The sequence below is a fragment of the Gallus gallus genome, chromosome 1 (assembly GCF_016699485.2).
Source record: "Gallus gallus isolate bGalGal1 chromosome 1, bGalGal1.mat.broiler.GRCg7b, whole genome shotgun sequence".
NCBI classification, from domain to species: Eukaryota; Metazoa; Chordata; class Aves; order Galliformes; family Phasianidae; genus Gallus; species Gallus gallus.
The window spans coordinates 40,416,596-40,441,984 of NC_052532.1; the positions used below are offsets into that span (position 1 = coordinate 40,416,596).

A 25,389-nucleotide genomic window follows, 5' to 3' on the forward strand; every position below is an offset into this window, starting at 1 on the left:
TTAATTCCATAAATCATGACACAATTAATTGAATTTTGTTAGCAGTTTTTGATCTTCGTCTGGAGGGTTTGTCCATAGAGAAGACAGGAGAACTCTTGTTTTACTCATAACAAATACGAACAATTTAATTGTCACATACAGATTTTGCCTGTTTTATCAGCTAAAATCAATCAGGAACACTCCAGAGGCACACTGATACTTAAATATATCCTCACAGTGTAGTCAGGGAGTAACCAATTTCTGGATGTCCTCATAAGTTCATAAAGCTAGAAACTGAATAACTCAGAATGCTAGAATAAAATAAGGTTCAAATTTATTTTTTAAATAAGCATTTTAAAAATGTTTTATGTAACATTTATTATGCTTTCTCACTATCAGTTTTTCATAATTGCATTCATAGTATGCTCACAATAGAAAATTAGACAGAATGAGACTAATTTCAGTAAGTCTTCTGCTTAATCTACTGTAAAATAAGATCTGAAAAGTTTTCTTTTACTATTTGTTTAAAAATTACCACAAACTTAGAGTCTGCTTGTCCAGGTATAAGAATACTAAAACCAAAAAGTCAGAAAACATGCATCAGAATCAAATACGTATCAAAATGTAAGAAAAATTTGTCCATTATTTGTCTTTGGAAGAATATACTCAAACAGAAGAAGCATATGTTTAACAGAGATAAAATTTTATGCATCTAGCAGACTAGAGGAGGCCTTTCTAAAATTAAATTCATGAGGTTCTTTTCTGCTCATTTGTCTCTAAATAATGTTTCTTCTTTGTCCTTTTGGTTTAATTTTTAAATATTTTCCTTATTTCGAATCATCCATCTCTTCACGCTTCTCCCTTACCCTATAATTATGCATTACTGTATAATTATGTCTATTTTGTCTATTACTGTGTAAAATTGAAGATAGGAAATAACAGAATAAGAAGCAAGGTGATGTTAATAATTTGGTATCACTGGGTCAGTATGATGTATAATACAAAGGATGGACGTACATAGATTTAAAAAAGCACATTTTATATGCAAATAATAATTGTACATAGTGAAGGTCAGACAACAAAAAACTAATGGATGACAAGCTCATCTAAAATATTTTTGTGCTTATTTTCTTCACCTAGAATAAAATGTAACAACAAGAAATGAAGAAAACCTTCATTTGCTATAGGATTTGCTATATCACTCCCCAAATAACCTTTTATAGGATTACAAAGTATGAATGAAAAAGTAATGAGGCAAAACAAAGGTCAGGTAAAACCAAACCTCTGCAGATTATATTCCCATTTCTATCTTGTAAACATAAACTACTTCCCACTGCAGCAGCATTAGAATGCAAACATAATATTTATGGAGCATTTCCCTGAATTTATTTTAATAATATGTCATCATGCAGATAAAGAAAATAAATATGCTATATTTGAAATATACAATTTAGACTTCACATGGTATAGATTTCTCTTCCTGGCAGCTCCTTTGAGAAACTGAAATCATGTTTAATCTTTTCTTATTATACGTATATTTAATCATTACTGTATAAAGTATTTATGTATTTCCAAGTCAATGACTTCCTTGGTCTTTGGTGTAAGCTTTTTCCTCTGATCTGCCACATGCAATATCAGCATACTTCCCAATTCTAACTCCAATCTGGTAAAAGCATGAAAAAAAGTCCTTAAGTAATACTGACCATTAAGATAATTCCTTTTATTTCTTGGGGCATGTTTGTTTTGTCTTAGAAGGCAAGTCCTAGCAATTTAATAATCCAGACCTATTAGCTGAGGAAACAAGCACAACAAAATTTCAAGCTAGCTGCTTGAAATGTAAAACAGATGTTTATATACAAATTTACAGCAAAGTTCTCTTACAAGAGTGCAGGAGTGTCATTTAGGTGCCAATACCAGGATTATGGCTGTCTACAGAAGTGCTTAATGCATATAAGACACTGTCATGCCGTTGTTTACGGTTGCTTCCTTCTGAGCTCAGGATACCCTCTGAGGGGGCACATCTGTTGTGCTTCCACTCTGACTAAGCCTCTAGACATGAAAAATCCTTGCTATGTAAACTGACAAATTTCCATGAGAAGTTTTCATTTCCGTGCTCTTTTTCAGCTGGGAGAGTTGTGTCATTGAAATCTTACTTCTCCACTCTACTTCTCATCAGTCTGTTTTTCTAACTCTCTCACAGCCACCAGCTCCCGTTCCCACTGGTGTCTCAGGTCCTCCACCTGCTTCCAGACTCCACGCTTAAATGTTCCACTGTTATTTTCTTTCCTCTTCCACTCTTAGGCTGCTCATTTCAATCTCATCTTTATTTCTTACTAGCCCAGGGTTTTTCTGCTTTAAATTAAAGATCTTTCTCCTCTGCCTCCCCCTGGTTCCAGCAAGGCACCACAGCAGCAAGGGAGAAAAAGACTTCCAGGCTTATTAAGCAATAGCTGTGCTGCAAAACCAAGAGAGGCCAGGAGACCTCAACAACAAAATTCTATTCCAGCATTGATCATTAACTAACATTAATGATTAATAAATATTAATCATTAATTATTAGCTGTGCTGATGTCCTAGATCTAATGTGATTGTATCATGGCAAATACATTTTTTTTTTTTAGAATTTACAATGATTTTAATTTGAGTTCTATGCATAACTCCAACAGTAAGCACGGAAACAAGTCTTAAGAGTGGGCTTACTGAACATCTGTGGGGGTTATATTGTCCTCAGAACCTGTATGTTACTCCTAAACTCTAAACTACTGTTATTGCTAGAGCTAGCAATTACAATACTAGCACCTACTGCCCACCTAAATGAGAGAAGTTTTGTATTATGGGATATAGATTGAAAGAACAATGTTTTAACTCATTGAAGGGACTGATTTGTCTGCTAATCTGTCACATATATAACGCTTTCTCAATCTCCTGATTGTAGCTACATTTTTAGAACCCATTTCTAAGTGGTATTAGAAACTGATTCTATTTTAAATCAGATCTCCATGGCACCATATTCATCTCAGCAATGTCTATGCTGGGAAAAAAAGATACTTTTTCCAGTTTCGGGGTTAAATTATCACAGGTACATCCTCACATAAATCAGAATGGTTTTTATCCATAGCCACTGTTACTGGGGAGAGGAACATGTAGGTACATACACAAAGCATGTGTGAATAGCAATGTGCTCTGATCACAGCTGTGAGCAGCAAACGAGCTACAGGGGGACTCTGTGACCCACCAAACACCTGAAGCACTATTGTGAGATAACCCTTGAGTTCATACACTTCACATTAATGTATAATTTGATACTGTGAAGGTTTGGCACCAGTATGGCACTGCTGAAATGTAGAACATCAATCTTAAAACTGAGTTGTATGAACATAACTATACCAATGCCCTAAGAAATTATTGTTTATTGTCATATGCTGCAATTCTGAAAGATTTCATCTTTTAGGGGAATTAGAAGTACTGTAAATGTTGAATAGCATTCTTTTCACAATAATTGACTATTTAAACTTCCAGGAGTCAGTCAACATCTTTAGTAGTCATAAAAATTTACAAAACATTGAAGTAAAACATAATGGTGTTACTGGCTGCAGGAGAGTAAGCCAGTGATTTGATGCACTGATCAAATTACAAGTAACCAGAGTTAATTCTCTTTTTATAGAAATTAGAGCTGAAGATGTTTAGTCAGATACTTATATTTAATTGAAATATCAGCGTTTGTACACACTATTTAAAACAAACAAATAGAAAAGATTACGACTAAGAAGCTCCTAGATATACCAAGTACTTCAAATCCTAATCTCAACTGACAGCGAGCTTTTTACCAGACTTCCACTGATCACAGTGAGTGGCAATTATCTATGCCTCGAACTGATTAAACAAGACTTCACACTGTAATGCTGACAGAATCACAGTACATGACAGCCATGTGGCAAAGGGAGATAATTACAAATTTATAAAGGATTTTCTAAATCCACTTAGGCTTCAATTTGCAAAGAAGCACACTAGTCATTTTTTGATGAGTTTGGTCGAGGGGGCAGTTTTGACATTTGCTGGTTTTGTTTGGCAGCTTTTAAGCTAGGACTAACAAGAATGCTAGGAATGTAAGAATGCTTGAATGAAACCTTCACGTTGACTCAAGATGGTGTGAAAGTGAATACAGAGCCTCAAAATGAATATAACTGGGTTTACATAATTAGAAGCGGACGACAACTGTGGCTGCAGCAAGCCAAGTTCTCTTTACAGTTCTCTTAGTATAAAAGCTGGTCAGGAAAGTCTCAGAAGTAACATTTAAATAGAGTACGAGAGCAAAAGGATAAGGGACCTTATTGCATTCTCACAGAGGAATTTGCCAATTAGCCTTTGCCAAGCAGATATTTCTCTACCATTAGCAATTGGTGGCTCTAATGCATCTGTTTTCCAAGACACCAATTCCAGAACAGCTGTAAGCATCAAGGAGCATTACTGTTAATTAGAAAAATGCATTAAATCTCTTCCACGGAACAATATCTTCACATGTATATTATGGTGATTTCACTAAGATTTGTGTCATTACTAAAAGAAAAGCAAAATGTTAGTAAAGCACTGAAAATCTGCTCATCTTCCAAATGTACATAGAATCATAGAATCAAAGAATTGCTCAGGTTGGAAAAGACTTTAAAGATTATCAAGTCCAACTGCAACCTAACCATACCACCCTAACTCTAACAACACACTGCTAAATCATGTCCCTGAGAGGTTGTGAATGCCCCATCCCTGGAGGCATTCAAGGCCAGGCTGAATGTGGCTCTGAGCAGCCTGGTCTAGTGATTGGCGACCCTGCACATAGCAGGGGGGTTGAAACTTGATGATCATTATGGTCCTTTTCAACCCAGACCATTCTATGATTCTATGACTCTATAGTTGCACAGGAAAGCTGTGTGCCATGCCCTAGCGCTGCTAGAGGCTGCCCCATGGCAGACACAGACAGCTCCAACAGCCCCACTGCAGGGTATGTCTGGGACTAGCAGCTCTGATTGCAGTGCTGTGAGTAAACTGTATTTAAGAAAGGGAAAAACAAACCAGCAAACCAACAACAACCAGACAGAGCACATAGGAGGAAATGATAAGAGTGAGAAACAGCAGCAGTGATGCTAAGGTCTGAGGTGAAGGAGATGTTCCAGGTGCTGGAGCAGACAGCCACCCTGCAGACATGCACAGCAGATAGATTGAGGTCAGTCTACAATAGCATTCAAATGCCATAAGGGTTCTGCGTGCATCGTACCTGTGGATCTGCTCAGTAAAGCTGCCTATTAGCACCTAGTTTCTGTGAACCTCACACCTGCGAAGAACAGGACAGTGCGCTGTTGCTAAGATGTGCATTTACCAGTGACACGTTTCCTGAGTTGTAGTGCACTGCTGCCTTCTCTTTACACCTTAGGATTTAGCACACTTGACAGAGCTGGACAGATGGCAGATCTACCAGGTAACTGCCTGACACGAGGTCTACACGGTGCAGTTTGCTGGCCCTATGGCAAGGAAATGAGAGATGACAGCCAGATTAGCATTGTGATAAAAATATGCTCACTGGCTGAATGAGAACTAACTGAGCTTGCTTTCTTGCTTGCAGATTTATTTGTTGGAGAAGTAACTCCTAAAGACTGAACTATGGAGTTTGAATAAAAGGTAGAAAATGAAACTCCACTTGTTTTCTTTTTTTTCCCCATTGGCAAAGAAACATATCTGAGTGCTTACAGGGTCTGCTACATGGAGGTGTTAGACCAGTAAACCTTCCTCTGTGAAGCACATAAACCGTGTTTGTACCTTCAAGAGGTAGATCACTATTAGGGAAATCCTTGAATCCTCTGAAGGCTGAAAGAGAGCTGAAGGAGCTGAGCTGAAAGGTCAAGGAGCTTTCACAGCTCTCTGGTAAAGGTTGGGGATTTGTAATTATCCTTAGGCTTCTGACTTTTTGTTCTTTTGTCTAGTACTTCGAGATTATCTTTTCCTCTCAATCTTTGATGGAAGAAAAACTGTCAAGAAAGTGTAGGAAATAGTTTCATTCTCATTTAGGAAATTTTAAGTTTTCAGCATTTTATCAATGCTTTCTCTCATCTCTCTTTACCTCATTGTAACCTTCCCCAAATACCTTTCAAAGTAGCGTAAAGAACTGAGAATGAATGAAAAACTGCTTTTAAAACATGCTGCATAGCAGTAGAATTGGATAAAACATAGGCAAATTGCTGTACTTCCACAGAACTTCTGTATAAAATATCTCAGTGTATGCCATATATCTTGTCAAGAGCCATAAGGTAATCATTTTGTATTAAAATTTTACACATCTTCAACTATGCAACTAATAAAAACATCTGCCCAAAGAAAGCAGCCTGAATCACACACACTGGCACATCAAACTTGTGACCAGCTATGTCAAAATTCCTGAGGCTGAGCTATCCTTTAAACAGACCAGATATGGTTTTTCCATGGAAGCAGTAGCAGAATGATGCAATAGCAAATGGCATTGCTTTGCATTTTTTAAAAATTAATAATTAGCTTAGTTTTAAAATATATATAGTGAAAAAAAAATCTAGTTTATTATATAAAGCACATTTTTATTAAAAAGAACCTGTAAATTTAAGTTGCTGTCTTGAATGAAGAAAACACAAGTATTAATAAACCTATTTTGCAGAAGCTCAAGGTCACATAACTGCAGCAAGTGGGTCTGCATACAAAGTGTCCTGGTTTTGTTTTGACCATTAGCTTGCATGGTTTCCAGACCAAGTAACGACAGAGATAAAAACTGTGACAGACTATTCAATTTAAATGACTATATATCCACAACTAATGTCCACTGAGGCATATTAGAACTCACGTGAACTCTAAGAGTACCAACTACAGATATTACTTCTTAAGAAAGAGTTCATTTTCTGAAACATACATCAAAAGAATTGGCTGTTCAACAGAAAATATATAAAAATAATATCTATACAGATACGGTCAAGGTTTGTAACATTTTGCATGAAAGAAAAACAGTAAGCTTAATAGGTAAGCATCTCTTATTGTCCCACCTAAAAGAACAACAGAAAGTAATAAACTGTCATATTAATGTCTATAACATCAATTTCTTCGCTCAGCTTCTCTCAGGTGAGACAATTTATAATAATGAGAAATAGAAAACAGAAAGTTTACATAGGAATAAAGGGAAATTGAAGTCTATAATGAAGACTGTGGAGGTGTAAAACGCAGAGAAACAGCATGCAAATTATACTTTTCATTTGTGGGAAACTGACCAGAAAATTACACCTTGAAATTCATCATAGAATCGCCAAGGTTGGAAAAGACCTCCAAGATCATCTAGTCCAACTGTCCACCTTCCACCAGTATTTCTCCACTAAACCACATTCCTTAGCACAACATCTAAATGTTTTTTGAACACCTCAGGGACAGTGACTCAACCACCTCCCTGGGCAGCCCATTCCAGTGCCTGATCACTGTTTCAAAGGAGAAATTTTTCCTAATATCCAACTTGAATCTCCCCTGGTGCAACTTGGGGCTATTTTCTCAAGTCCTATCGCAGGAGAAGAGGCTGATCCCCACCTCACCACAACCTCATTTCAGGCAGTTGTGAGAGCAATAAGTTCTCCCCTGAGCCTCCTCTTCTCCAGATAAACAGTCCCAGTTCCCTCAGCTGTTCCTAATGAGACTTGTGCTCTAGACTCCTCACCAGCTTCGTTGCCCTTCTCTGGACATGCTCCAGGGCCTTGATGTCTTTCTTGTAGTGAGGGGCTCAAAAATACATGGCGCAGTCTAAGCAGAGCTGAGTACAGGGGCCAGGATGCCACTGGTCTTCTTGGCCCCCTGGGTACACTGCTGGCTCATGTTTAGCTGAATGCTGACCAACGCCCCCAGGTTCACTTCTTCCACACAGTCTTCCAGCCACTCTGTCCCAAGCCCATAGTGTTGCCTGGGATTGTTGTAACTAAAGTGCAGGACCCAGCACTTGGTCATTTTAAACTTCATCCCATTGGTCTTGGATCATTGATCTAGATCCAGATCCCTCTTAAGAGCCTCCATATACCCAGGCAGATCAACACTTCCTCCTACCTTGATGTCATCTGCAAACTTACTGAGGGTGCAGGCAATCCCCTTGTCCAGGTCATCAATAAAGATATTAAACAGGCCAGGACCCAGTACTAACCTCTGTGGAACGGCACTTGTGACTGGTTGTGAGCTGGATTTAACTCCATTCACCACCAGTCTCCGGGCTTGGCCAGTTATTTACCCAGCAAAGAGGTTACCTGTCCAAGCCGCAGGCTGCCAGTTTCTCCAGGAGAATACTGTGGAAGACAGTGTCAAAGGTTTTGCTAAAGTCTACACAGACTACGTCAGCAGCCTTTCCCTCATTCATCAGGCAGGTTATAGGAGGAGAACACGTTGGTCAAGCAGGACCAGCAGAGCCTGATCTCCCAGTTGTCCTGCATCTACCCTGTGATCTCAGGATGATCTGGTCCATAACCTTCCATGTCACCAATGTCAGACTGATATGTCTGTAATTCCCCAGATCCTCCTTATGATCCTTGATGAAGATGGGAGTCATACTGGCAAGCCTCCAGTCCTCTGGGACCTCTCCAGTTGACCAAAAACACTGATAGATGGTGGAAAGTGGCTTGGTAGTCTGCCAGCACCATCAGTACACACCATAACACATGATAATTTCTGAGTTCTCAAGTTTGAATATATAAAAGTTTGTTTTTGATTTTTAGTTTTATTGCAAGCTCTGCAGTGTATTTCAGTGAAGTGAAATGATGTACCATCCATTGGACACATTGGATGTAGGCTTAATAAAGTCTTTTTTTTAAATTTAATATTTTATCACATATGAATAATGAACAGGACATTCTTTGTTTTATGTACAGCTTTAGCACCTCAAATTCTCTTTATAGATGAGTACTTCTCAAAGTATATTTTAGCCCTGAGATTAAGAGCCAAAAAAAGTCAAATTAAATGTATTGTGCCTCTATTTGACTAAATAACCAAGTCTTAGAAAATCATATAGGAATAAATGTCATGTAATTAAAATACTGAATTAATACAGTATATACTGACTGAAAATTTTATGCTTGTGAGAATGTTTTCCATTGAGGCCATTCAGTTGGCTCACAGTTATCCCTTTTACAAACACCAGAAATATAAACTTGTGCAATCCACAGTAATTACAAGAAACCGTAAAACACCACAGAATAAGTAATCCAGTAACTGAAAATTTACCATGTATTCAAACAAAGTTTCAACTTTACATTTAATAATCTTAAGTCCAGTTACGGTTCATACAGTTAATTGCAGGTTTGGAATTCAATGGAGTAATAGAAATAATAAAAATATTTAATTAATGTACTTTCCCACATATGAAACAGTGCATTAAATTGCTACACTTAATATTTTTTTTCTAATCAGCTAAAGAACGTAATGAAGGGCTATATAAATGGTTCCCAATCATCAGGAGGCCAGGGGATTTAGAAAGGAATAAAAACTTTTGCAGTTATCCATCAATTTGACAATTTTCTGTTATGCAGTTTTTTAAAATACCAAAGCTGGATGTGCTTTTGTAGTTGTTACAGTGTCCTAGGAAGATCCCATGCCAAGAGAAGTACATGTAAAACATAACTGCCTTTCCTTCCCGTTCACCCTGCAAGATGTTGAATGAAGAGGTAACTACAAAGCTTGCAGCAAGATTGATGACTGAATGTCTACGTATTTGGATGATGTGTAGCTCTTGGTAAGGATTATATTCTGTCTCTGAACAGGATGCTTTGGAATAAATTACAAAAGCTGATAAAATTGGAAACAAATTTGAGGAATTCAAGCCTAAAAAATCATCTGCACAAGATAAATTTTCATTGAGAATCATTTCAAAGTCTGAGGTAGAACAAATACTGCATCTACTTGTTAGGAGTCTTTAGAGTTAAGAATTAGGTTGCTTCCATGCATTCATACAGAATGAATTTAAAATAACACCTCTTCACCTACTGATGATTTGGATATAATTAAATGACAGTGGAAAGTGTTTGTTTCACACCCTTTATGACTGAACTGGTTTTCTCCACAGGAGAAAAGGAATAATAGTTTTAAATATGAAAAGTTTTACTTTTAGTGTTAACACTAGAAGTGAAATCTAGAACAGGAAATAAGTTTTTTTATTAAAAGCCTCTTAATATTTCTTTGCAGTTTGTGGAGAGAATTCAGAAGAAAATATTGAACCCTACACCTATTCTTTGAATGAATTTCAAGATTTTTCATTGTTACATGAATTATATCTTTTTTTCCAAGATTCAGCTTTGAGAATGGTCTTTAATGTCTAGTCTAATCTATACACTCAACTTAGTGTCTAAATTAAGAGAAGACCCCTCAGTCAGAATTCCTCCATGTCATTTTAAGGGCATGTACCTTGTTTTTTCCATTGAAAGAAGAAGCTATATCATAGCTTAACTGAACACAAAGCTTTTAGGAGGCTGCAGTCTGGTGAGATAATTTTTGTTCTAAACAATGGCTTAAACTAGGGAAGCAGAGTTTGTATTACATAATTGTAATCACCTGTATAAGCAAGGTGTCTAAGTCAAGATGAGTTCTTAGGTCCTCATTTCAGACAGTGGACTAAGACTGATATCCTCATGAGCTGACAGGTGATACTAACTCTAACCTGCACTGTCTCTAGAGCAGAGATAGCTACAATAAATTTGTTTATTATAAATTTATTATAATAAATTAAACTTTAGACAGGAAAATCAAGAGAGTTAGAAGAGCATGTAATAAATTCTAAATTTTATCCTCATTCTTGTGCTGTTTGATACTTTTCTTTGGACAAAAAAGGAAAAATAAATCATCACAAAGTCCAAAGAGAACAAACTAAAATAATTTTTAAAAGCTTTTGATTTCTAAAGGCAGGGACACGGTCATTCATGTTCAACAGCAGTTAATGGATTATGTGCTGATTTTGGTGTTACTGAATATAATCCAAACAATGAAGAAGTAATCAAGAGTAGTTGACGTATGCCATTCTTTTAAGAAAAACGTCTATTTAGAACCTGTTTCAATGTTTTGGTTTTTTTTAAGAAAACACATTGAAAGACAAAAAAAGAGTTTTTGAAGTAATGTTACAGAATTCTATAACTAAATCCAAAATTCTGCATTTTTCCATTCTTGTGAACTGTTATTATCTCTCATCATAAATAGTACTATTTGCAGACTGAAATACTAAAATTGCCCTGCCAAAGTTAAAATAATGTTGGAAATCTGGAAGAGACTGGTGATTAGTCAAGCATGAATTCACACTTTTCCTTTGTGTAAAAGCAATTGTGAATGTGGAATCACAGAATCATTAAGGTTGGAAAAGACCACTAAGATCACCTACTCAAACTGCTGGCCCATCACCACCATGCTCCTTCTAGCAGTACCAATCATAGTCAAGAAGTTACAGTATTGGTCCATTCAAGGGTTATATTCAGAAAGGCATGATTCAAGAAGTCAGATATATAATTTTCTTACACTGCAGTAGAAATAATTTATCAAAGTTCCTTTAGGAGCATAAACATTCCAGAAAAACAAAACAAAACAAAACAAAACAAAACAAAACAAAACAAAACAAAACAAACGTTGTTCTATGTGGTTTTTTGTTGTTGCTGTTTTTTTCTTTCCCAGATTGGCAAGAATATACTTCATTTCCCCTATGTTAAATCACAGTACCTTTTCTCTTAGATAGTAGTTACTTTAACTATATTGTACTCATACTTCAATTATGTATTATATCTTAAAAGAAATTAGTGATGGAAATGTTTATCCAGAATTTCTTCTGAAAGCTCCCTGATAAAAAAGATAACTTTTAGCTCAAAAGCAAATGATTACACAAATTATATGATAAAAACATAGTTTCTATTTAACTTAGCCAAATTCTTTTCTCAAAAGTACATCCCAAATTCCCATTAACATTTCCCCATTCATGTATACAAGCTCAATTTTGGCTCAGTGACTTTCAATTTACTGAATAGATATAGTAAAAAAAGATATACAACCTATTATACTACAAGTGAATAAATTGCTTCTCCTGTTAACAAAATAGATGTTTTACTCTACTTTCATCTGCAGTAGCAACTCCCCTTTTCTGTATTCAGTCATGGGATATATTTGTTTAAGTAAGAAAAACGAAATTACCTTTCTTCCAAATTTAGTATTACACATCTTCATATTAATATCCAATTTAGAACAAGATTAAGTTGAATAAATATAGCCTCTCATTGCTTTCCTCATTTTGTTAACTGCTGTTCTGCTGATTTCAACTGACAAGAGCATTGAGCTGGGAGGGAAGCATGGTAAATTCAGAAGGATCTGTGAATACATTATCACTGTCTTTATTTAGCAGTGCCATCAAATCATATAGAAAAAAAAAAAGACACCAATTCAGCATTTTGATAGGCTAAGACCTCACTTGTAGTACAATATTCAGTGACCCTGAAATATATGTATAAATATATAGTATGAAGTAACCTCAAGATGACAGGCATCTCTGGGCAATAAATTATCAGTCACAAAAGGAGGCTTTGCATTTAAATTACACAGAAACCAAGATACGTAAAACATACATTAGGGCAGGATATGGTCCTTTGAATGTTATTCTCAATGCTCGTACCAGCAGCAACCGTCATCTGAAAAAGGGGGCAACAGAGATTCTGCTAAATGGAACAGAATTTCGAAAACTGCTATAGAATATTTAAATTACACCATCATAATAAGATGAATGTTATTACCATCATTCAAGCAAGCTGATCTGAGAGAACAAAAATGTGGCTCAACTGACATTCACGAAGAGGTGCTGAGAACAACCAAACACTATGACGCTTGTGTGTACTCTACTGTGTTCTGCAGAAGAGAACTCTGAAGCATTGCCAAATAGCCAGATAACTTTGGATAAATAATTGTAGCTCCATGGCTAACTTTAAAATGAGTTCTCTACATAAAGCAAATAATTTGCAAGAAAGAAGGAAAGTAGGAAATTACTCGAATTAAAACTTTTTATGGACAGACTCACTGAAAAAAGTAAAGTTACTAAATTATAAGGAAGAATTTACCTATGAAACTGATAAATGTTTCATGGTTGCTCAGACTTCTTTATCGCAGCAAATAACCACAGCAGTGAAAAATTATATGGAAAAAAGCTATATGTTGTTAGAAATCTGAAAGTCCCTTCAGATATCTGAAGAATATATTTTAGTGCTAAGTACTATTTTCCTTCCTTTTTTTCATTAATTTTTCATGTGTTGTTGCAGAGCCCAACATACAGCATACTTCTTTAAAAACAACCCTTAGTAGTAGGCAGTCTGACATTTCTGCAGATCTCAATTTAGAGGGAACGAACAGCAGAAGTTTTCAGAAATTTCTACAAGTACATTTTAGACATCTGGATCAATCCATTTTGACTGCCAACTTTTAAAAAAAATGAGTTACAGACTAACTCTCCAAATTATTTCTTTCCATCATTGAGAGAGTACGCAACAATACACATAATGTTCAACCTAATTATAGCTGAGCTGCATTATCTCTCAAAGTAATTACTGACCAACTTTAATTCTGTGACTATTTACCAACTCAGATCAGAAAACCTGATATTCTGGACTAACAGATATTTGAATGGTCAGTATTTTAGTGTTCAAGTATCTCTAACAGAAAAATATAACATTTGAAAATGGCAACATATTGCAAGATGTGTTTTATAATGACCTTGCTACTATAACTTATGATGAATTTTAGCTTGACTATATATTATACCTTATTTATGCAGTAAATAAAAACATGCCCATTTTCAATATTTTTAACATCAGCCATAGGCACGTATCTATCTATGAAAAATATTGCTAATGCACTTCATATTGGGATTTGTAATAGTTTTAAAATATTTAAAATGACTTTAAACTTCCAGTGCTTTAAAGGAGAATTATGCTATCAGTGGGAACAAAAAGAGCAAATTTTGAATTTTAAGCAAAACTCTCCATCTATGCTGGCAAATTCTTTGCTTGCTTGTCTCAGATTTCCCTTCTTCAGATTCAGAACCTTAAAATATTGAAAGCATTTTATAATGCTTTTTTGATTGTTTTTAAAAGAAATTTCACTTCATATCAAGTAGCTACTTTTGAAAAGAACATTTCCATGCAAAGCAAATTTGTGGTCAGCTCATGGATAATGCTTTTAGTGGATTTTTAACATCACTTTTGATACTGAATTTTGTAATGAAAACACAGCCCACATTATGTTAGCATGACACTTTTGTAAGTAAAAAATATCTCAGCACAAGAAAACATACATTAACAATTTTATTCATTATCTGTTTTAGACATCTTTCTTTAATATTACTTTAATATTCATTAAATTTAACTTCAATGTTCATACATACTCAACTATCAAAGAAAGTTCAAACAAATGCATGAGGATTAATGTGTAAACTTACACATTTTTGCACATTTTTTAACTTTCATACACATATGTACATTACATATCTGATGATTTCCAATAATATTGTCCTTTTGTTTGAAAAGGTAGACTACTGTACACTTTTGACTGCTGCATCTGCACACTGTAAACTAATTCGTCTTTGCTGTACATTACTGATTTAACAACACTAGACTGAGTAATTCTAGCAAAACTTTTCATATTACATTTTAAATATTTTCCCCTTCTGCTCTATTATATAATCACAATGAAAGGTTTATTAATGTAAGGTATAAAATGAACTGTCTTCAATTCTAGCAACTGATAGGTTTAAGGTCCAGTATTTTTACTCTTCTGGTCTAATATGGAAAACTAGAAAAGGAGTGATTCTTGATATTTCAATACTGTAAATGTCAAGTTTAAGAGAAGAGAAATGAAATGAAAATATACAGGTAAGAAGTATTAAACCTGTGCATTATTTCTAAAATTGTTTGCTTTCAAACTATGCATGCTAAGGATACATTTTATACATACATTATGCATACATTTTATTGTCATGTGAAAATTTAGAGACAAAATTTATGAATGAATTATGCAGTATAAGTAATGTGGCAATTCTTATGCATGTTTATAAAATATTTATTCTACTCATGAAACCATTTAATATTGTAACACCTACTTAGTACTTTGTACTCTGGTTACTGGAATCCATTAGAATTAATATTAATGAAGCTTTCCATTATAGTTTGGTTTTCCTTCATGAGAAAATGAATAAGCATTTGAATTTATCATAGGAGACAACAGGGTCAACAGGGTGAGAAAATACCAAAACTGAAGCTCTAGAATGTGTATCTATTCTGGCTTGAGATGAACACTTCACTTGCTATTAGCTGTGAACTGCACACATGCACAGGGACATATTTTCAATCTATTTCCTAAAAGGTGGACCCTTTCCTCACCCAGTTGGGAGATAAAAACTCTCCATCACAACAATATTTGGTGCTTCTTAACAATAACTTTGAGGTGTCTATTATTACATCAGTCATCACAGTCCAAAATGCTATTTAGGTATTTTAGTCTATTGAAAATTTCATTTACTTGCATTAATTACTGTTTATTCCCTCATGCTTGTGTCATCTCTTTGTGGGGGACCTAGCTGAGGTCATAGTTAGAAAGCTATATGAGCTGCCTTCAATGTAAAAAAAACCAACAACAAGCAAACAAAAGGAATCTTCTTTCCTGATACAAGTAGAGATAGCAGCTACTTTCCCCTAGAAATTATATGTTCCCTTAGCAGTGGAAGGAAAACACTTCCAACATGCATAAGATTAAATATTTCAAAACACTTCTATTTCACAGTGAAATACATTACCTATCCTCTGCAACAACCACCCCAGGACACTCAGACTAGGAAACTACCTACAATTAAGCCTATCCTGAAGAAGTGAAGCCTACTACATACGCTATCCCATTCAACTAATATAATTACTTAAGTGAGCAGTACCTTCAACACTGAAACCAGTTTAATCTATATTCTAATGATGCACACATGAAGAAAGATGTTTCCTAATGCAGAATCCACAGAATGAATAGTTTTTATTTTGTTTATTTGTGTCTATCTTTTTTTAAGCCACTGTAGTTTCAGGTAACATTTGTAATAGAAAACAATGATACATGTTATTTCCTTCCTAATTAAAACAAACAAACAAAAAAGCACCCCACAACATCAACAAGCTTTCCACTTACCCTAAAGATCAGGTACAACAATCTACCTGACACTACCAAGTCTCATCACTAAATCATGTCCCTTAGTCCCATGTACACGTGTCTTAAATACCTCCAAGGATGGTGAGCATCCCCTTCCAGTGCTTGACCAATCTCTCTGTGGAGCCTAATATCCAACCTAAACCTCCTCTTGTGCAACTTGAGGCTGTTTCTCATCCTTTCATTTGTGACCTGAAAAAAGAGACTGATATCCTCCTTTCTGCAACCTCCTATCAGGCAGTTGTAGAGAGCAATGAGGTTCTCCCCTCAACTTTCTCGTCTCCAGAACTTAACAGTCCCAGTTTCCTCAGTCACTCCTTATGGGTCTTGTTTTCCAGTTCCTTCACCAGCTTTATTGTTGATACTCAAGCAACTCAATATTCTTGTAGTGAGGGGTCCAAAACTGAACACTGTACTTGAGATGCAGTCTCGCCAGTGCCAAGTGTAGAAGGAAAACCACTTCCCTGTGTCCTGCTGCCCATCCTACTTCTGATGCAAGCCACGATAACATTTATAGTTGTGTGAACATAGAAGTATATATATAAAAAATGATATAAGCTTTACAAATACGCAAACATCTATACCTAGTTACCTGTACATACACTATGTAAATACTTTTTAAATGCTTGATGATGGTAGAGTCACCATCCCTGAATGTGTTTAAGAACCATTTGGATGTGGTGCTCAGGGACACAATTTAGCGGAGGGTTGCTAGAGTTAGGGTAGTATGGTTACATTGTGGTTGGACTTGATGATCTTTAAGGTCATTTCCAACCTGAGCAATTCTATGATTCTATGATTCTGATATAGAACAAAAAATGTAAAGAGAAATTAAAAAATCATCAGGAGCTCCTAGAACATATATGGTATGTACAATGTCCTGTACATACTTGACTTTGTACGTGGGAGAATTTCCATTGAGCTACAGGGAACTTGTTGTCTCTGTAGAGTTAAAACTACGTCTAAAAACTTGCAGTGTTTGGCCATTAAAACCTAATATTTAGAGAGATAGACCTTGCAGGACAGAAATCTTCCCACACTAATGTTACATGTTGATATAAGGTGAAGTAATATATAATTAAGCATTTTAAAGAGAGAATAAGATTAACATTTATTTACCAGGATCACAGTGACTGAATTGTATTACTATTCCTTGATTAATTATTTTCTAAATGTTTTAGGATATGAATGATGAATAATGCCATAGTTAAAATATCCTCATATATTCAGGCTATAAAATAGTGACTTAAATATATTGAGCTTGGGACAATTTTTTGGTAGTAAATAATGAGTCAGAACAGTGATCACAGAAACAGTGTTTGGGTTCATATAGCCATTAAAATAATCCAAAATCATGTCTCTGTGTTGTACCAAGGCACAGAAATAATTCAGGCATATATTCCATCATTAAAAATTCACTTGATAGAAGTTGTCTAACAAAGGAACTGTCTCACTAGTTCTTAGTCAAAGAAAGAAAAATATTTCCTTGCCTAATTGCCCAGAATTCCTTCACATAGAGTCTTTGCAAACTACATAATTTTTTTTTCAAGTGTAAAAAACAAAGGGGAAGCTCAATTCATACCATATAAAAATGTACATCTTGGAATGTTACACTAATTGGTTTACAAACTGTGGAAATCACGCTGACTGCTCCTCTACATTATTATGTGTAATGTGTGTAATGAAGCATGAAGAGCTTGATTTTTATGTTCCAGGTGCAGTTCCAAGTCATTTTATTGATGACTGTTAGTGAAAAGAAGGAAAGAGATGTAAAGCAAATGAAAAAGAAAAAGAAAAAGAAAAAAATTACCCCAAGCCAAATACACCTGAAGTACTTTAATCCTGCTCTTCTAATCACCCAGCTGCCAGACATCTTCCGACCTCAGCCCAGGCTGAGGGGATAGAAGACACAGCAGTTCCTGCATGCCTGCCTACAGAAAGACAAGCCTGGTTTAGGGAGATGAGTTGGACTGCTGGGAGTTGAGAATCTCTGAGGCATCACTGCAGGACTAGATGGCCTTCAGAGGTCCCTTCCAACTCTAAGGATTCTATGATTCTGAACTGTGTACGTGGTCCAGGAAACGTTAAAGAGGAAAATATAAAGTACATAAAATCACTTTGTTGTCCAACAGTGCAAATGGAATGAGGTTTTTTCATTAAAGCTCTGCTCATTCTAATTCCAGCAACAATAGGTCTGCTGAGATTAACAGCCTAAATCCTAGATCCCACAAAACAAATTTCATATTCTATTTTCTACAGGTTAAGTACCACTTCTACAACTATAACCTCATTCTATAAGCTCAATAAATACAGTTAACATTGTCACATGTTGATTTTTCTCACAGTCTAAGAGAAAAATGTTCACTAAGAGAAAAATGAACACAGAAGTAGATACTTGTTAGTCTACGAAGTACTTGACCGTTCTCAATTTGGTGGCTCATTTTAAATATTAAAGAGGAGGCTCAGGGGAGACCTTATCACTTTCTATAACTACTTGAAGGGAGGTTGTGCTGAGCTGGAGGTCGGCCTCTTCTATCATGTAACTGGTGATAGGACTAGAGGGAACGGCCTCAAGTTGTGCCAGAGGAGACTCGGGGTGGACGTTAGGAAATACTACTTTTCTGAAAGAGTGGCCAGGCACTGGAATGGGCTGCCCAGGGAGGTGGTGGAGGCACTGACCCTGGAGGTGTTTAACAAATGTTTAGACATTGTGTTGAGGGACATGGTTTAGTGAGAGCTATTGGTGATAGGTGGGCAGTTGGACTGGATCTTGTAGGTCTTTTCCAACCTTGGTGATTCTATGATTTATCCTTCTAGAGAAGACATTGTTGAAAATATGCAGCTTGTTCTTGAATATGTGAGTGGGATAGGCATATGATACTACTAATTCCTGGGAGATTTAATGTTACTGTGTTGGGCCAGCTTACCCAGAGTCTGCCTCTTTCCCTCACTGATGGTACAACACTATAGGTCCTGAAATGGTCAGGGCCATTATATGCATTATTACTGTCCTAAAATAATTGTTATTTAAATTTTTTTTAAAACTCACTACTGTGTTAGCTAGGTACTGTGCAAGTAAGCTCTAAGAATATTTCTTATCTGAAAAACATCAGAACAATTAATATGTCTACAAATAAATTTTACTTGGGATACTTATACATTGGTTTGGATGCCTTGTTTGTTTTTCCTGAGCCCTTTCCCCACGTCCTTTGAGTCCTCAGAAGACATTGGAATACCAAACAAACATACAGAATGCAGTGCTACTTTCGTAATTTATACAATTTCAGGAAGTGAAACTGCTTATGATGCTGCCAAGCAGCAGCAAAGACAAATTAGCAAGTATTTGGTCTTTTTCTCTATTGTTCATAACAATTAGGGCAACAGCCAGATGTCAGAAGTCAGTTCAGCTTCACATGAACATCATGTGAGAAAGCCGTAAGCAACGGCAGCTGCAGGCAGTGAAACTGCACCTTGGGAATGCAGCCCAAAGGTGGAGAATATCAGTAGAGGGGAGCTGGAAGCTTTTCCACTGAAAATAACTAAGATGCTATAAGCGAGGAAGAAGCAAAACAGAAGGTTGATTTTAGTCTCCTCCTGAAAGAATCTGAAAAGTACTGTATTATATCTGTGTCATATAAAGTTAATTAATTGCATTAACCTGCAGGTGCAGTGCTTTCTCATATTGTATCAGGATGTGGAAGTAATGTGTTCATACATGAGAGTCCCAAAAGTTTAAAAAATGCAAAATCCACCCACCATCTCCCCCAAACACAGTCAAAACAGAAGCGAAAACACTGAGTTTCTCTATTGCAAGCAAACCTCTCAATTTGCAAGGAACTAAAGCAACACATATAATAGAATAAAACAAAAACAAAAACAAAATAACGAAATACAGTATTCCTTAAAAGTAAGTGGCAACACTTGCTCAGACAGCCAAAGAATTAGCATCAAAGCATCACTGGATAAATATTAGGTTTTTTTCCCCCTCAGATTCACCCAAACAACATGAAAGGCTACAGGTCCAGTCTTTTTGAATACACCACAACTGCAGATTTAGACAAATATCTATTACTTAGGACAGAATCTAGTTTGCAAAACAGGTATTTGGGTCAAAAATCTAGATTTGAACCACGACAGCTTGATAATGGCACTAACATTTTCTAATAATAATGAAAAATAGGATTTGATAAACCTTATTTTGGAGTGAGGAGAAAGGAATGCACTTTTCTGACATTTAAAAAAATATATATGATTTTTTTTATCACTGAAAAGTTGGCAACTCTAGCAAAAAATCATCATATGGTTTTATCCGCACATTAAGTATGCTTCAAGAATTAGTTTAAGCTTAAAAAATGCTCCTAAAACCTAGGGTGAAAAGAAAGATACGAACTAATAGCCTCTAGAAGAAGCATCCCCTTCGGACAAACAGCAAACCACCATGGTGTAATGAAGATCTGCGCTTGATGAATAAGGGCAAGTTTCCTAACAGCCAGAAAAAGGAAGATCAAATGTACATGTAGCAGGAACGTGGTTTAGTGGGCTTTATTTAGTGGGTTGATGGTTGGACTTGGTCATCTTAGAGGTCTTTTCCAACCTTAATGATTCTACGGAAATATCGTAATCAACTGAAAAAAAAACAGCCCTAAAGAGAAGAGAGAACACATCAATAAAGAACAGCTGTGATCCAGAATCTGCACCAGATCTTTACCTGAATCTGAAACTGAATTCTTTCCATATCTCATCTAAATTAAATGCAATTTAGAGTACTTGAAGCTAGAAGTCCAAGATCCCTAACATACCACTGAAAAAGGCAGTTCTTTGTACCGTAGTTCTTAATATTTGTGTGAATTGCCTGAAGTTAGATGGTTTGAATATAGCACAGTCCTCTCTTTTAGCCAAACAGACCTCAGTATTGTCTTCCTCCTTAAGGAATCTTCCTCCTTAAGGAATGCCAAGGACAGACAAGGAGTTGTATTATTTAACTCCTTTTTTCTTGGCAAAACACAACACTTTGCTTTGAATAGCTTTGTTCCTACCACTGCTGCATCATCACTGCCCACAGAAAAACATGGGAAAGAAAAACCTTCGTGGATGCCAAGCATGCTGGATTTTCTGGCAAAACCAAATGAGTTGCTAGCTATTTTTGAAGGATGCATCTCAAGGCAGAAAATCTCCAACAATCAGACCACTGAGGAATGGTGACAGCCATACTGTCAATGAAAAATGTAACTCTGTTAGGAATGCAGTGTGTTATAAGTTTAAAATGAAGCAAACTTCAGCTGGAAAAGGCTGGGAAGGCAGCTAATTTCATTCACATCAAATCCTTCATCCAAGATTTTTTATGTTTCAGTTGCAAATGGGTTTAAAATGCAAAAGTTGTCATTTACAATATCACAATTCTACATGCAATGAAAAAAGAAAATACATCTCGCATATATAAAGACACTGCAGGAAACATTATAATTTCTAACATACAAATGATAGTGTATTTGCCAAAAGAGGCAGTGCAGATTGACTGCCTTCTATTGGCATGTGGAAAACACAAAACAATTCCACTTAGTAGAATCTGACATGATTCAAGTAACTTTTTCTCCACAGTCTAAATTAAGTTGCATTGGCTTGCATGCACCAGAGGTAGAATGTGGATGAACAGTCCTCGCTTGACCAACTCACACAATTAAGTTAAGGATATTCCTTGAAAGGAAAGTTTTTGAAAGTACTGCAAACATCACATTACATTTGATAATGAGGTGGACGATGGGAGACAGAGGTAGTTCTCTTTTCAATCACTAACTGCAGCACAGCTGCCAAGTCTGCCCAGTCTCCCCAGTGAGCATCGCAATCCCAAGGGTGGAAAGCCAGAGGAAGCACTAACTGGGCACAGGACAAACACACTCCAAAACTCATATGTGCAGGTGTTTCCCAAGCAAATTTCTACTAACCGCTGGAAAATGCAGCAAAGGTTTACAGTTCTGTAAAGGCCTGAATTCTGAGAACAACTCTCTCCTGAGGTTAGTCTTACTGATCTGAATATGGAAGGCAATGAAGCATATTTTCAATCACTAATAATGTAACTGATTTTAAGGTGTATTACTCTAATCATTCTCACTTTGGTATATATATATATATGTACCAAATATACCAATAAATATATATATATGGTGTATATGGAAAAGACATTTATTAGGATGCCCTTGTGAATTCCTTCTCCCATCCATCTATAGAATACTCAGAGTTGGAAGGGACATTTAAAGACCATCTAGTCCAACTCCTCTACAGTGAACAGAGACATCCACGGCTAGATCAGGTTGCTCAGACCCTGGTCCAGCCTGGCCTTGAATGTTTCCAAGGATGGGGCTAACACCACATCTCCAGGCAACTTGTTCCAGTGCCTCACTTCCCTCACTGTAAATGAATTTTACCTTATATCCAACCAAAATCTCCCCTCTTTTACTTTGAAACCATTTCCCTTCCTCCCATTAAAACAGACCCTGCTAAAGAGTCTGTCTCCTTCTTTCCTGTGACTCCCTTTTAGATACTGAAAGGCCACTATCAGGACACCTTGAAGCCGCCTTTTCTCCAGGCTAAACAGCCTCAGCTCTTTCAGCCTGTCCTCAGTGGAGAGGTGTTCCATCTCTTGGATCATTTTTGTGGCTTACTTCTGGAGTACTGTGTCCAGATGTGGACACCTCAGAAGAGGTCCACATCTCTCCTATAATGAAGACTCCAAATCTGGACACAGTACTCCAGGTGAGGCCTCACCAGTGCAGAGTAGAGGGGCAGTATCACCTCCCTCAACCTGCTGGCCACACTTCTTTTGATGCAGCCCAGGATATGGTTGGCTTTCTGGGCTGTGAGGGCACATTGCTGGCTCATGTCCAGCTTGCTGTCCACTGGTACCCAGAGGCCCCTTTCGGTAGGGCTGTGCTCAGTACTTTCATCCGTCAGCTGGCATTGGTAGTGAGGGTTGCTGCAACCCAGGTGCAAGACCTCGCACTTGGATTTGTTGAACCTTATGAGACTCTCCTAGACCTGCTGCACAAGCCTGTCTAGGTCCCTCTGGATGGCATCCCATCCATCATGCGTGTCTACTACACCCTACAGCTTGCTGTCATCTGCAAACTTGCTGAGGGTGCACTCAATCTCACTGTCGATGTCACTGATGAAGATATTAATGAGTATTGGTTCCAGCACTGACCCCTGCGGGACACCACTCATCACCGATCTCCATCCAGACACCGAGCCACTGATCACCACTCTCTGGGTTTTATACTGCAATCAGTTGCTCATCCATTGAACAGCCCACCCATCAAATCCATCCCTCTTCAATTTGGAGAGAAAGATTTTGTAGGATAATGTGTCAAAGTCCTTACTGAAGTCCAGATGGATGGCATTAGTGTCTCCTCCCTTGTCCATTGATGCAGTTAAACCATCTCAGAAGGCCACCAGGTTGGTCAAAAAGGATTTGCCCTCAGTAAAGCCATGCTGGTTCCAGAAGGATAAATCCCAAACTTTTCTGCACTTTTTTCTTGCACTTTTGGTTCATGATATTAATTTTAAAATAACGTAGCTTTTAAAACTTAAAATGCTGCTTAAAACTGTAGCAGCAGTCATAGGAAATAAGCTCAGGAAAAAAAGGTTACCAAAAGGATCATATTTAACCAATAATTTAAATTTTAAATTGCATTTGATGAAATATTTTAGTACAGTATATTATCTTTAAAAATATCAAAAAAGTAAACCTATGAGAAATTTCATCATTTGTATTAGTTAACATTCTCTCCAGACAATGGTTTCGCATATGTCTTATGCACATGCATTGAAGGAATACATAATTAACACTGACAGAGGACGTGGTTAATAATATATGAGACAGAAGAGTGTCTGTTTTAGTCATTATCACAGCATTTGTTGTGGAACAGAGACACATGCATTAGATCAATAAATGCTCTGATTTGATAGCCTTAGTTGTAAGTGTCATGCAAATTTAACTTAGAAGTACCACCTTTTCTAGTTGAGAACAGTTCTGCTTCCTTCAGTACAATCTTAACAGCTTTATGGTTTTACACAGCCAGTTGTCCCAAATATAATGATGGGAGTAGTGACAACCATTGGTAAGGAAAAGCTTATTTTCTAGACATTTTGCATCCCTATGTAGTACTGAATACTTAAATGGTGTGTAGTACGATAAATAACCAAGTGTTCCTGCAACTAGACAAGAATTTTAAAGCAGTAACAGCTACAATTTCAGGTCAGCGTGTTTTAAAAACATACTTTGTTTCTCCCATCTTTTAGACATCTCTGAAGCTATTATCTTTGCAGAACCTATCCTTATACCGTACCAACACAGGGCCTGAGACAACTCCATACCTATGGTAAAACTAAGACACTTTACATGGATATTTGTTTAAGAGAGTGTACTTGGTTGTGTATCTTCAATTTCCCACATCCGTGCATATTTGGTTTGGGTTTTCTATTAAGATTTAAAAGTTTTAATACACTTGAAACCCTATGTTAGGCACTATTATATTGTTACTTATTTAGGAAAGGGAAGATTCTAACATTATGACCATGGTTATCACACTATTAGGCACTAAAGCTGCATGCCCATATGTCTTCTGTCCTTTACTGTCACCCTGAAAGAGTCTGTCTTATACTGTCTTAATGACTGAAAAACATTTCCACTATGGGATAAAAGGCTCCCAAGTCAATGCACAGCATAGCTAAGAGTCATATGGTAGGGAGGAAACTCATGTCAAATTTAGTTCTCAGAACATGGACAGGAACTAAATTTGGCTACTTTTCAAGTGACTGCCTGAATAATTAATTTCACAAAAATATTTGGAGTTCTCTCTTTTATCTCTTCTATTGGATCTTCTCCTCTTTACATATGGTCTAACTACTTGTGAAGAGAGATTGACTCCCAGATCACTTGGTGTACTTTCTACAGTAATGGCAAACTGGGATTCTTATATCTGGCTGACTCAGTTGTTACTGGTTTATACGTGACGGCTCAGTATCAAAACCAGGAGATCAACACAGGCCAGGGAACAGCCTGGCTGCTAGTGCCATCTTCTAGGATCAATTTCACAGTCACTAAAATAACAGATAAGATGGGATCATATCACACTTTCCATAGTTTACTTAAATTACTTAAACTAACAGCTTTGTATTTAAACATCTCTTTTTTGT

General features: G+C 36.6%; 1 protein-coding gene across 21 annotated transcripts in view; it reads right to left on the minus strand.

Moving 5' to 3' along the window:
- PPFIA2 (PTPRF interacting protein alpha 2) overlaps positions 1 to 25,389 on the minus strand; it is a 301,624-nt gene that overhangs the window by 124,342 nt on the left and 151,893 nt on the right. For 12 of the 21 annotated variants that reach the window (XM_040667610.2, XM_040667595.2, XM_040667620.2 and 9 more), the window contains one exon: positions 12,594 to 12,656. The exons of the other annotated variants lie outside the window; for them this stretch is intronic. In XM_040667610.2, coding sequence (XP_040523544.1) covers positions 12,594 to 12,656 — 63 coding nt within the window. The remainder of the gene's footprint in view (positions 1 to 12,593; positions 12,657 to 25,389) is intronic. 21 annotated transcript variants of the gene reach the window in all.